The following is a 15380-nucleotide window of genomic DNA, read 5'->3' as shown; positions in this document are numbered from 1 at the left end:
TAATATTATTTTTTTCTTTTAGTAAGTAATCCTTTATATCAATCAAAATTTAACTTTTATTATAAAATAATTTATTTTTTTATAATTTTGATTGCGATTGACATTTAATACATGATATTTGTATACATGTTTCACCTGTTTTGTATAACTTTATTACAAAAAAACAGACATTTTAACAATAATATAATCAAATCTATTGTATATATAAAAAAATATTTACAATATTATGTAATTTAGTAATATATTCAAAATTTTATTGAATTAGATGCACAAAATATAGTGTAAATTATTTTATTTTATTTTTGTTAATTTTATTGTTAATTAATAGTCATTTATTTTTATAATGTATATGAAATAAACATTTTTTAGCCAATTTTTTTGTTGTTGTAATCATATGTAACTATTGTAATACTTAGGTTTATGTCAATAAAAATGTAACTTTTATTATAAAAAAAATTATTATATATTTTTTGTTTTTTATTACCTATTATTAATAATTGACATTGAATTTTGTTGAATCTAAATCACTATTGATTTACATAATAATTGAATATATATTTAGTTCACCTTTTTTTAAAAATTTTTTTTATACAAAACCGATATTTTATTAATTGTAAGCAACAGTACTTATAATTAATTAAAATAAAATTATTATGTTTTTTTATAATTTGTATAATATTTTGTTTATAATATATTTAAAATAAAATTTTGCTAAACAAACTAATTATTAAATAGTAAATAAATGAATTTTTAGCACAATATTTATTGCTATTGTATTGATATTGTAATCAAATCAATAAAAATATATTATTATTATTATAATTTTAAATAGATATAATTTACATCAACAACAACAAAACGTACTACAGTTTAAAATAAAAAAATTAATTTTATTATATAAAATTTTAAAAATTAATTAAAATATAAATTACAATACAATTTTATACATATATAACTATAACTATAATTACAATTAATAAAATAAAAATATTAATAATACTACAAACTTAATACAATTAAGCTATTAATAATAATTAATATATATATTATTAATTAATTATTAATTAAATCTGTTAGAACATTGAAACTAATTATTAAAAATATAACTATATTTTATTTAAATTCAATTTTATTATTATTTTTGTATAAAATTTATAAATTTTATTATTTTTTTCTGAAAAAAATTAATGCACTAATAATTATTTAATCATTTATATCCTTCAATAAAAAAGTATAGCAACAAAAAAATGTTTGATTGAAACAAATAAATTTTATAGTATTTAAAAAACAAGTATTTTTTAGTTTAGTATCAAAAGTACAGTAAATCATTACAACTGTGTGTTAATAAATATAATACTATAAATAAAATTAAAAAGTTTAAAAAAATAATGAAAAAATATATTTTTTATTCAATTTATTAATATATTCAAAAATTTTATTGAATTAGATGATCAAAATAGACTATATTTTTATTTTTTCTTAATTTTATTGTTAATTAATATCCATTCATAATGTATATGATATAAACATATTATTTGAACATAAAATTATTGCAATCATTATAACTATTGTAATATTATTTTTTTCTTTTAGTAAGTAATCCTTTATATCAATCAAAATTTAACTTTTATTATAAAATAATTTATTTTTTTATAATTTTGATTGCGATTGACATTTAATACATGATATTTGTATACATGTTTCACCTGTTTTGTATAACTTTATTACAAAAAAACAGACATTTTAACAATAATATAATCAAATCTATTGTATATATAAAAAAATATTTACAATATTATGTAATTTAGTAATATATTCAAAATTTTATTGAATTAGATGCACAAAATATAGTGTAAATTATTTTATTTTATTTTTGTTAATTTTATTGTTAATTAATAGTCATTTATTTTTATAATGTATATGAAATAAACATTTTTTAGCCAATTTTTTTGTTGTTGTAATCATATGTAACTATTGTAATACTTAGGTTTATGTCAATCAAAATGTAACTTTTATTATAAAAAAAATTATTATATATTTTTGTTTTTTTATTACCTATTATTAATAATTGACATTGAATTTTGTTGAATCTAAATCACTATTGATTTACATAATAATTGAATATATATTTAGTTCACCTGTTTTTTAAAATTTTTTAATACAAAACCGATTTTTTATTAATTGTAAGCAATAGTACTTATAATTATTTAAAATAAAATTATTATGTTTTTATAATTTATATAATATTTGGTTTATAATATATTTAAAATTAAATTTGGCTAAACAAACTAATTATTAAATAATAAATAAATTTTTAGCATAATATTTATTGCTATTAATATAGATTGGGTTTTTTAAAAGTAATTTATTAAGTAATATTATATATATATATATAAATTTTATTTGGATTTAAAAAATATTATGCAATAATACTGTATATAATATTACACACAATTTGTTGATATTGAAAAATGATAATTCAATTATTATATTAATATAAAAAATAATATTATTTTTAAATTTTTTAAATAATTTTTTTTTAAATTTTATTGCTAATTATAAGCTCATATATTTCCATACAATTTATTAAATTTTAAAAAAAAAATTAAACATTAAATATTCTGTAATTATTTTATCAATAAATTTATTTTTAATAATTAAATGTTTATATATATACATGTATATATAATATATATTGTTATAGGTAGACAGTACCATTCAATGATATACTGATTAGTGTTTTAAAGCTATAATTATTTCAATACAAATGTGATTTTTGTTTGTGTTTAAATTTACTAAAGTGAATTTAACACAACGCTTAATTTTATTTTTATTTAAATAATTATATTTGCAAACCAAGGTTTGCTTAATACTAAACTAAGATTCAATCTTAAAATACATTGAAATGTTATACAGAAAAGTGAATAGTAAACGCCTAGTTTTTAACAAAGTTTTATTTTATTTTTACTTAGTATTTCACTGTTAAAATAATGTATTGAAATGTTATACAGAAAAATGAATGGTTTACGCCCAGTTTAGAATAGGGATTAAAGCTGACTCAATACGACCTAATTATTTCTCACGTACACTTTAGTATAAATAGTGGTGTCTCTTAGACATCAAAGTTAGTTCTCTTCAGAGTACTCTTCGGAGATCTCTTTCGAGAGTTCTCTCCTGAGAGTTCTCGTCTTAGAGGGCTAGTGTATAACTGTTTCTAGGATAAAATAAAGTATTTGTATATTACTTTTTGTGTATTAATTACTCATCGTGGCTGGTGGTCTCGGATTGCGTTATGGATTACATATGGGACATAAAGGACAGCAATCGAACGCCGCGCCGATAGGAATCGACCACTTATTACGTAAGCGAATACTATTTAAAAGGGAACTCCGGTACTGTGTCCGCTACACGGTAGGATCTGACCGGTCCGACCAAAGACTAGTGTTGACATGTGACGACGTTGAGTAAACCTTATTATTGAGTAACCTATTATATGGTATGCAGTATTAAGCGCTATGATAGGTTAGCTCAGATATGGTTATGTCACTAGACACGTTAGTCTACTATCAGACTGACCGACTGGCCTATAACAGTCCCAACGGCTCTGACATGCCAGACAGCTCCAACAGGTCCACTAACCCGGTATGCCCACTGACCCGGTTAGGCCCACTGACCCGGTTAGGCCCACTGACCCGGGTGACTAGACTTGAGATTTTGTACCAATCAATTGGGAATCCGTACGGTAGTATTATACGAATAGTTTATGCAAGAACCAGTATAAACTAAAACAGTCGGTCGACTAAATACTAAACAAATCAACACATATAGCTTTGTACACAACCAGTGATAGGAGATCCGCTCGCTCCTTAAGCCACACGCCGATAGAGATGATAATGCTGGTACGTGCAGAGCAACGTAAGGGCTTAGTCTTTAAGCAATAGTAGGGTTTACATCACGGGTTAGTGAACACTCACAAAGTGATCACATATAACATATACCCGGGATAACCCCACTTCCCTTGCATTTGGTGAGCAGCTATAGGGGATAAAAGATACCCATGTGGGGCGGTGAGTCTAAGCTGAAGAGCTTTAGGCGTAGCCCAATGGTTTCTGATATTCAGATCTAGAGAATTTATTAAAATTATGTCAGAGTAATTAATCATGTTTCTAAAAATAGTAATTTATAATGTGTAAAACAATCACATGCAATAGTAGATATATAGAATAATAAACAGTGACTGTTATCAATTTATTATAAACAATTAAGTATCAAAGAAAACATTATAATTAAAAAGTTATACGTAAATTAAATTGATAATAATCAAAATTAGTAATGTCATAGCCATCAAATAAATAACCAATGAATAGCAAACAAGATTGAAAAGCTTCAATGTTTTCCAATTGGGTCATGTAAAGTCTTCTAATAGTTGAAACACGAGTACATACTCGGATAATCCTCTGTAAGGTATACGGTAAATAACGTCGTCGCCTTTCGGTTTGAATGGGGTCAAACACATAAACAACTGATATTTCAAAATAATTTTTATAAATCAGTTTTATAAAATAGATATACTATTAAATAAACTTACCGTTATTTTTTATAATTAATAACAATGGATCTAATCCGCTAGTTGTATCAGTATTAATCAATAAACTTATAACTCCCGAATCACGTAAAAGCAAATTTAGTTGGTTTGAAGCTTGCATAAAATTTGTAAAATAGTAATACATTTCCATGTTTCCAAATGTGTTTTCGACAATACTATTCAAAAAATCTAATCCGTTTGTGATATTTCGGAAAGTATGAACCAATAAGTTAGATGTTATAATATACTCTGGACTCGTCGGCAATATGTCTAAAATATTACGCCATAAGCATATAAGGTTATGTCGGGAAGAAATAACTCGACGTCTTCCATTACTATAGAATGAACGCCTGACATTTGTAATATATAGATCAAAATAGAATAGAAATTTGATTTTTCAAAAATACCTTAAAGGGCCGGTTGACGTAAAATAAAAACGTAATTCTTCGAACTCTAAAAAAGTACGTTCAATTAAAGTTACTGTAGGATTATCCTCGGTAACAGACTCCTCATCCGATAGAGACACAATATCAGGATTTGCGGAGATATTGATGTTGTCGCTATGATATATTGATAAACCAAAAACACTAACAGCAGGCCAGTCCACACTTATAAGTGTTTATAAAAAGTCAGTAATTTATAAAATTTAAATTTAAATACCTTTGAAAGCAGTCATCAAAGTTATCCATTATTTACTGCTTCAGTAAAAATTTTACTCAATTTATATAATCAGATTTTAACTTTTAAATTCTTAACCTCATTTATAAACAACTTCGCCTTAAAACAATAAAAAAAATAATTAAATTTTATTATGTAGTAAAATAATAGGACAACAAAAACAAAATAATATTTTACAAATAAATAGCGAAGGTTATGTTTGTTAGGCTATAGTAAAATGATAGCTCACTCAAAGCTAATGAGTGTACTCACTTGTAAAGTGTGTGATGAGATTTGTTGTCCGCCATTATACCAGTGTCGAAATGGACATATTACTTGCAATAACTGTTTACCTAAAATACATAACAACAACTGTCCAGTTTGCCGAGAAAGTTTGGTAACAAAATCTCGAAATTTAGCTTTAGAAAATGTTATTGAAGATCACCAGTTTCCATGTGAGAATGTTAGTAAAGGATGCCCTGGCCAACTTTTGATTTCACGGAAAAAACTACATGAAGACAAATGTACTTACAAAACTGTATATTGCCCGTTAATCCCCGATATCTGCAATTTTAATGGTGACATAACGTCCGCTATAGTTCATACAGAGACTGTCCATGGTAATCTGTTGAATCATGATGACTGTTATTTACGATATGAAATTGTTGATTTATTCTGTGACGATAAGAACGTATGGCCTGTTGTTATTAAAACATTTGATACACAATTTTTGCTAAACATAAGAAAAATCAATCAAAATTCCAATGTATTATATATATTGTATGTAAAAGGGTTACATCATTGGGATATTACTAAAATGTTCAAAACTTGTATGTTTTTAAACAATGTAAACACCAACGGTGGACTAGCATTTAAATGTAAAATAAATTACATAAATGCTACAATTAATTCAATAATTAAATCCGGAAATTGTTTGATTTTTCTAAAGGATTGGATTAATACATTTATAAATGTTAATAAACTTACTATTGATGTAAAAATTTCCAAAATTTAAATAAAATATTTTATTATAGTTTTGTAGATACACCACAACAAAACAAGTCAGAAAAACCTGTTATAAAACAAAAATTATTTAAAAAAAACTTTTTAAAATGTTGACATATATTATGATTGTTTATTAAAAGTTTATCTAATTTTTTAAATGAAAATTTTTATTTTAAATAACCTTATTAATAAAGTTTAAAATTTTCAAAAATAATGGAAAATAATTATGTAACAAAATATATTGTATAACTAGTATTGAATTAATTAGTAACTGATTTGTATATAGAAATGCCTATGATTATTAGATAGTGTATACGTAAGCATTACACATTTAAAATCATTATTATATATAATGTTTAAAAATAATTATATGCAAAACGCATAAAATCAATAATAATAAATAATTGCTGAATTTTAATAGCATTTATTTTATTTTATTTTGTTAAAAAACAAAGTAATAAGAATATATATGCTATTATATTATAGTATATTATATATCTTAAACATTTTTATATATTTCATAATGTATATAAACAAAATAATTACATGTTTAACATGCGTATATTATTATTATTATTATTATTAGAGAGAGTTAGAGAGGAGTATTACTAGAAGGTTTAGATCAAATAAAACTGAGTGATGTAAATGAATAAAAAAAATAAAAACAACTTTCATGTTAGAAGCAAATAATAATAATAATAATGTGTGGAAAATATATTTTTTATACAAATAAAAAAAAGTTTTATAATGTATGTAACATTTATTGCCATAAAAACAAAATTTAAAACTAATAACAAAAAATCCTAGTAATAAAAATAAACATAACTGAAATAAACTTTTCCTTCTAACTATTAAAAATATAAGCATTAGACAGTGTATAGCTTTTTATAAAGTAGATGTTTGGTTACATAATACAAATAATAATAAATAATACTATGTCAGATAAGCGATAGAAACAGGTTTCATGTTTGAGGTCTACAAACAATAAGATGTTGCATATATGTTAAAAATATTAAAAGTATATTTTATACAAACATATTTACATATACATACATATACATACATATACATACATATACATACATATACATACATATACATACATATACATATACAAATATAACATATACTTACACATACATACTTATCGCCAATTAATGAAAATGAAATCTTAATTTCATTGACTAATGACTCCAATTTGTCCCATAAATATTGGGCAAAAATTAAGAAAAATCAAAACTTAATGACCAAACCAGCGCTAAACAACGGTTTTTTAGACGGCTTGAAAAATACTATTTTTATTTATACGGCACTTACATTGATGGCCGCACATATGGCTTTCATTAGTCCTACAGTTGGCGGAAGTTTTACGAAACTCGAAAAATCTGATTCGTCTTTTGATTTGTCGGTCATTACAAACACAGCTTAAGAAGGTTTTGATCGGATCCGACAAAAGGCTTCAAATCTTTTAAGCGGTGGAAACATATCAATAGACTCACAAAACGAGTCGACGTCGACATCCACCGTGTCGACACCGAGTGATGCCGTAAATCCTATTAGAAACACAATAACAGGAACAGGTGTTCAATGAGATGGGCATACCTGTGCTACAGAGCTCGTTTGAAAGCTATTGCGCCTGTAACTATGACCAGACCGGTAGCGGGAAATCATACACAATGATGGGTACGCCGATAAGGGACTCATACCCAGACTGTGTGACGCTATATTTGAGAGGATAGCCAACAATGGTGATCCCAATACTAATTTCAAGATCAATGTGTCGTATATGGAGATATACAATGAAAAAGTTCCCGATCTTCTCAATTCCAAAGGCACCAAACAAAACCTAAAAGTAAGCGAACATAACCTATTGGGTCCGTATGTGGACGGACTGTCCACATTGGCTGTCAGTTCATTCAAAGAAATTGATAACTTGATGACTGAGGGCAACAAGTCCCGAACAGTGGCCGCCACTAACATGAACTCGGAGTCCAGTAAATCCCATGTCGTGTTTATCATAACATTGACCTGTTCTGTGTTTGACAATACCGTCAGCGTGACGGGAGAAAAGGTATCCAAAATGAGTTTAGTTGATTTGGCCGGCAGTGAGCGAGCGGTCAAAACGGGTGCTGTCGGCGATAGACTCAAAGAGGGTTCAAATATCAACAAATCGTTGACCGCATTAGGCTTAGTGATCTCCAAATTGGCCGACCAGTCGTCCGGCAAAAGTCGAGAAGAATTTGTTCCATATCGGGATTCAGTGCTCACATGGCTTCTCAAAGACAATTTGGGCGACAACTCAAAGACTGTGATGGTGGCCACCATTAGCCCGGCGGCCGATAACTTTGAGGAGACACTGTCGACACTGCGATACGCTGATCGGGCCAAACGTATTGTAAATCACGCGGTGGTCAATGAAGATACTAACAATAGGATCATTCGTGAGCTGCGCGAAGAAGTAGATCAGCTAAGGGCTCAGCTCATGAACGCTACACAACAGTCCGATCTCTACGAACGGCTCGTCGAATCGGAAAATTTGATCCAAACAATGGAACAGACGTGGGAGGAGAAGCTCCGTAAGACAGAGATCATTCATCAGGAGAGACAACAAGCACTGGAAAAGATGGGTATATCTGTTCAAAGCTCCGGTATTCGAGTGGAAAACAGTAAATACTATTTGGTTAACTTAAACGCCGATCCATCGCTAAATGAACTGTTAGTATATTATCTTAAAGACAAAACGCTTATCGGACGGAGCGATGCCCCAATGAACAGGATATTCAACTATCGGGTATCGGTATTATGCCCGAGCATTGTATTATCGAAGTGAATACCGTTACAAACGAATTAGTTATTGAACCACTAGACGGGGCCCGAACTTGTGTTAACGGATCGGTTATCAAAGAGAGGACTGGCCTGAAAAACGGCGCACGTATTCTCTGGGGTAACAATCACTTCTTCAGACTTAACTGTCCCAAACATTCTGACCATAAACAGTCCGATCGGCCCATGGATTACGAGTTTGCCAGAGAAGAGTTGATGATGAATGAGATGGTCAACGATCCCATTCAGGGAGCGATGAAAGCCATGGAACAACAGTACGAAAAAGATAAAAACAAATCCCTTGAAGATCAGCGACAAATGTATGAAAAACAGTTGAAAAAGTTGGCCAGTTATCTGTCGCCCGGCACACCATATGCACCGTACAGTTATAATAATGTGTTCGATCCGTATCCAAGCGCTGGTCAAATGGGTGTCCGCGGGTTTTCCGGCTCAACAATTAATCTAATGAGTCCGGGAAGTGTTCAGTCAAAGATGGATAAGTGGGCTCAAGAACGGTACGATCTGTTCAAGAAAAGTCTAAACCATTTACGCCAAGATATAGTACGAGCCAATACATTGGCCTACGAGGCCAACCTTATTGCCGACAAAATGCAAAAATGTACCGAATATAAGGTGACACTTCAGATACCGGCCACTAATCTGAGTCCAAATGGTAAAAAGGTTTCGTTTGTATCGGAACCGGCATTTTTGGTTCGACGCAAAAACCGGACGATACAGATCTGGTTGATGGAAAAGTTTGAAAACAATTTGATTGAAATGCGAGAACTGTATGAGGAATGGAAAGATCGACAATCAAAACGCGATACGATGGACGACAACATAAACACAGACACCAATAGTAACAAAACAGATGAGTTATCGCCGGCTAACGATCCGTTTTATGAATTACAAGAGAATCACCATCTGATCGGTGTCGCCAACATATACCTCGATGTACTCGTTCACGACGTCATACTCGACTACAACGTACCTATTATTTCACAACAGGGCGAAGTGGCCGGTCGTTTGCACATTGAGTTTGGCCGCATTGCCGGTCATCTCGGCGAACGAATGGCGGACGCATCGATGGAAACAATGAGCCAATGCAGCGGTTACGACAACAGCGGTACCGAAGTTGACGGTTCCGGTCGTAATCAAGTAGTGCTGAGAGTGACCATCAAAAGCGCACGCGGTCTACCGATAACGTTGTCAAACTTTGTCTTCTGTCAGTATTCGTTGTGGGGATTTCACGACTCGACAGTTGTTCCCTCCAATTTTGACACCACAACAATCATCGCCGCTAAAGACCCATTCAATCATACGACAAATGTAATATTATATACAGGTAATATTAATATTGAATGGTACATTACAGGTGTGTTTGCCGTTGAAAGCATACTATCACTCAATCGACTTCGTCAAGAGGTGGCCTTCAAAGAGTTGTTAGCCATAAAAGGCAAATTAAATACGACTGCTATGAATCAAGAGTCATTGATCCGCAAGTCTGCTAGTGTACCCAATATGACCGCATATACATAGTAATACGGGTTAAAAACACTGATGGTTCATTCTATGTAAATATTGATTGTCTATTTAACGGATAATAAAAATTGTCAACTAAATTCAGAAGACAAATCCTTGAAGATTAACATGACAAAGAGTAATTCGGAACTCAATTAGTATTTAAAGAAAAAGTTTTGAAATCACTATGTAGTCAATCATTAGTATGTAAATAACTGAGTCATGTCAGTTAAAGAAAATGAAAGAAAATGCTGCAGCTGTTGATACCACAGAATTATTTGAAATAATCGGAGCTGATATATTGGGCCGTCCCTCCGAAATGGAATTTCAAACAATATATTTTAATGATTGACGTAATTTATGAAAAAAATGAAGAAATAGTGAGAAAGTGGATAAACCTAATATAGGAAAAATGATTTGTTAATGAAGTTCTGACGTGTTATGGCGCCATAACGAAACACAGTTGGTCAGATACTTCATTGAAGATTTTATAAGAAATCTTAGATCCTCCATTTATACACACTATATAATCAATGGTAAAATAAAATTGCGGAGAAAATTTGGAACTGGATTTCGCAATCTTTATCTATATATGGATGTAAAGACTAGTACCAAAAAACGTATTATAAGAAAAGCCGCGTGAACTTGGTTTTTGGTATTACTACTTGGAGGATGGAAGAAAATTGGTTCAGAAAAGAAATGCGTTTAACGATGATAAATTCCGTTTACGCTGACATCGCGATGTTACAAATAAGGAGTAGATTTGGTGTCTCTACATAATCCTTCGGAGAAAGGTCTTAGTACCTATCTATGGAACCAATTTGTAGGCCCATAAATGAATATATGGCGGCAAGTTTCACATGACCGACACCATGAAGATGGCAATTAAGAAATAATTGTCGAGTTTTGTAATGGAATTACAAAAAATTGAGAAGAATAGATCGCCGAGAGAGGCAATTCAATGAAATTTAAATTATGAACATAATTGTGTCGATCGACGAAATTTGAAATGTAATTACAAAACGTTCAGTAGAATAGATCGCCGATAGAGGCAATTCATTGAGATATAAAGAGAACAAATAAGTATACACAATATTGAGTTATAAGTTATATTATAAGTAAAATTAAAAATGCTTAAGCTTTTAAAATGAAATTGTTATAGAAATCATTTGTTAGAGAAGTCAGTACATTAATACATTTCTAGGCCTAGTAAAATGTATAATCGTACACAACTTTAAACTATTTGATTTGTTAAAGCTATAACGTACTAATGAAAATCATAATTAGATTATTAATAATTAAATTTAAAGTTAGAGATAAATAGATAATTGTTAACATTAGTTGTTAATTAAAAAATGTTATTAAGAAATATTAATAAATAATAATGGTCAACCAATCGACACCCTTGGCAGATATGGGTTAAGAATCAAGCACAAGAAGCCAACGCTTAATTCAAAATCGTATTACAGATGATTTCTGTTATTTGGCTAGACCATTTAAAGCAAATGTAATAAAAAGTTGGATAATCCAAAAATACATGTTAATTGAAACTTAAAAATTAATTTCGTAAAATAAGTGGATAAAGATTTTATAATTATAATAAATACTGAAAAATAAACTGGTGAATATGTAATGATCGATGACTTGAAGATGACTGCAATATTATTTCAAGACATAATCGCAATTGAAAGAAATTGGTATTCAATACCGAATATAGAGTCGATTTATTATGAATAATGATACGAAGACCATTACAAAATAATTTATCAACATAGTCCATTTTTATAAACTGATTGAAGCATAATTTAAGGAATCCAATAACAGTTTTAGTGTACATTGGTATACGAATATTGGAATATAGTTAGTTTATTATGAAATGGATAAATCGATAAGAAGCTGAAGTTGATTAGAAGAAATCGCATATTACATTGGTTGATAATGTTTATGATGTTGATCAACTCAAAATAAGATTATCAAGAAATCACGTTAACTAACATACGGACATCGATAAGAATTAATTATAATACAAGTTAGAATTTAGATATTCCAAATTTAGTTATATAATTAGTTATTTTAGTTAAAGGGTTTTTACATTAAGTTTATAAAAATTAGTTGTAAACTATTGTGTACATGAGAGATAGTTATAAGTCAAACGTAATTTCTTAATTACGCATCTGAGGACAGATGCAGACTTAAAGGGGCGGAAGTGTTATAGGTAGACAGTACCATTCAATGATATACTGATTAGTGTTTTAAAGCTATAATTATTTCAATACAAATGTGATTTTTGTTTGTGTTTAAATTTACTAAAGTGAATTTAACACAACGCTTAATTTTATTTTTATTTAAATAATTATATTTGCAAACCAAGGTTTGCTTAATACTAAACTAAGATTCAATCTTAAAATACATTGAAATGTTATACAGAAAAGTGAATAGTAAACGCCTAGTTTTTAACAAAGTTTTATTTTATTTTTACTTAGTATTTCACTGTTAAAATAATGTATTGAAATGTTATACAGAAAAATGAATGGTTTACGCCCAGTTTAGAATAGGGATTAAAGCTGACTCAATACGACCTAATTATTTCTCACGTACACTTTAGTATAAATAGTGGTGTCTCTTAGACATCAAAGTTAGTTCTCTTCAGAGTACTCTTCGGAGATCTCTTTCGAGAGTTCTCTCCTGAGAGTTCTCGTCTTAGAGGGCTAGTGTATAACTGTTTCTAGGATAAAATAAAGTATTTGTATATTACTTTTTGTGTATTAATTACTCATCGTGGTTGGTGGTCTCGGATTGCGTTATGGATTACATATGGGACATAAAGGACAGCAATCGAACGCCGCGCCGATAGGAATCGACCACTTATTACGTAAGCGAATACTATTTAAAAGGGAACTCCGGTACTGTGTCCGCTACACGGTAGGATCTGACCGGTCCGACCAAAGACTAGTGTTGACATGTGACGACGTTGAGTAAACCTTATTATTGAGTAACCTATTATATGGTATGCAGTATTAAGCGCTATGATAGGTTAGCTCAGATATGGTTATGTCACTAGACACGTTAGTCTACTATCAGACTGACCGACTGGCCTATAACAGTCCCAACGGCTCTGACATGCCAGACAGCTCCAACAGGTCCACTAACCCGGTATGCCCACTGACCCGGTTAGGCCCACTGACCCGGTTAGGCCCACTGACCCGGGTGACTAGACTTGAGATTTTGTACCAATCAATTGGGAATCCGTACGGTAGTATTATACGAATAGTTTATGCAAGAACCAGTATAAACTAAAACAGTCGGTCGACTAAATACTAAACAAATCAACACATATAGCTTTGTACACAACCAGTGATAGGAGATCCGCTCGCTCCTTAAGCCACACGCCGATAGAGATGATAATGCTGGTACGTGCAGAGCAACGTAAGGGCTTAGTCTTTAAGCAATAGTAGGGTTTACATCACGGGTTAGTGAACACTCACAAAGTGATCACATATAACATATACCCGGGATAACCCCACTTCCCTTGCAATATATATATATATATATATATATATATATATATATATATATATATATATATATATTAGTTTATCTTATTTATTAATCCAATTATAATTGTTGTTTAGTTTAACATTTTTTTTGTGCCAAAAWAWMAAAAAATAATAATACATATAATAAGTAAAAACTATAAAATCATATTTTTSATAATAAGTTGACATAATAATAAAAATATTATTTAAAAAAATTATTAGAAATGTTTTATCTTATTTTTTAAAAAATAAATKAATATATATACTGTATATTAAATARTATYCAAATAACATAAATTTTAATTATTTAATTGTTTGTAAAYAACWATTGTATTTAAAAWAAATAAAACAATGAAACCTATGAATTGTGGMTAAAATAAAATCATTWAATTAGCGTTTTATTTGTTGTAGAAAATTGGCAAAAATTAAATTAAATATAAAATATAATTATATATTTTTAAAAATAAATAAAATTTTATGCAATAAAAAATAATAAGTTTTTCGGATTATTTATTGTAGAAATAAACCAGTTAAGAATGCTAGAAAGCATTTTCAGAGAAAAACTTGAATATCATTGAAAACCATTAGTTTGTATAATTATAGCGGCTATATTGTATAATACATATAATATGACAATGTCAAAATATACTCAACTTTAGTCATGTAGAGTATCAAATGATTCAGTATGCAAAAATAAACTCAATTCTAGGCATGTGATGTATCAAATAATTCAGTATGCCAAAATAAACTCAACTATAGTCATGTCTAGTATCAAATGATTTATATAATTACATTATTTTTGATGCTCTATACAATTGTAAACGTTAAAAATTTCTTTTTTTATACATTTGCCGCCATTTTTTGAAAAAAATAATGCTGATTTATTATATATTATTTTTGATGATCTATATAAACGATAATCTAAACGTTAAAATTTTTACCTAAATTTTTTACTTTATCCGCCATTTTCTCTATGGTCCCGAAGAGATATCAAAATTTTAATGCATATTTGTTATGCTTATTTTTGATGCTTTATTCAAATCTATACTTTAAAAAATTTTTCTTAAATTTTTTTTATTTTGGCCGCCATTTTCTCTATGTTCCCGAAGAGATATCAAAATTTTAATACAACTTTTCAATAGATTATTAGTAGTCCTTTAACCGAATCTGAAGTCAGAATTTCAAAATTCGCAAAATGAAATGCTACAGACAGACACACACACTAAAAAGGCTCGTATAGATTTCAGAAAACA

The 15380-nt window shown here is 29.1% G+C and overlaps 1 protein-coding gene across 1 annotated transcript; it reads left to right on the top strand.

Moving 5' to 3' along the window:
• The first annotated feature begins 5480 nt into the window (after positions 1-5480).
• On the top strand, positions 5481-10609 carry LOC128958966 (kinesin-like protein KIF13A). Its single transcript, XM_054304936.1, is given in 5 exon segments — positions 5481-5933; positions 7476-7655; positions 7822-7933; positions 7936-9009; positions 9012-10609. Coding segments are annotated over 5 exon segments (3417 nt in total).
• Positions 10610-15380: the final 4771 nt, after the last annotated feature.

This window comes from Oppia nitens, unplaced genomic scaffold, assembly GCF_028296485.1.
Source record: "Oppia nitens isolate AA-2021 unplaced genomic scaffold, nextdenovo-longstitch-racon4-pilon3 scaffold3_pilon_pilon_pilon, whole genome shotgun sequence".
Lineage (NCBI taxonomy): Eukaryota > Metazoa > Arthropoda > Arachnida > Sarcoptiformes > Oppiidae > Oppia > Oppia nitens.
The sequence above is the reverse complement of the archived record's forward strand: the minus strand, read 5'-3'. Positions and strand labels throughout refer to the sequence as shown.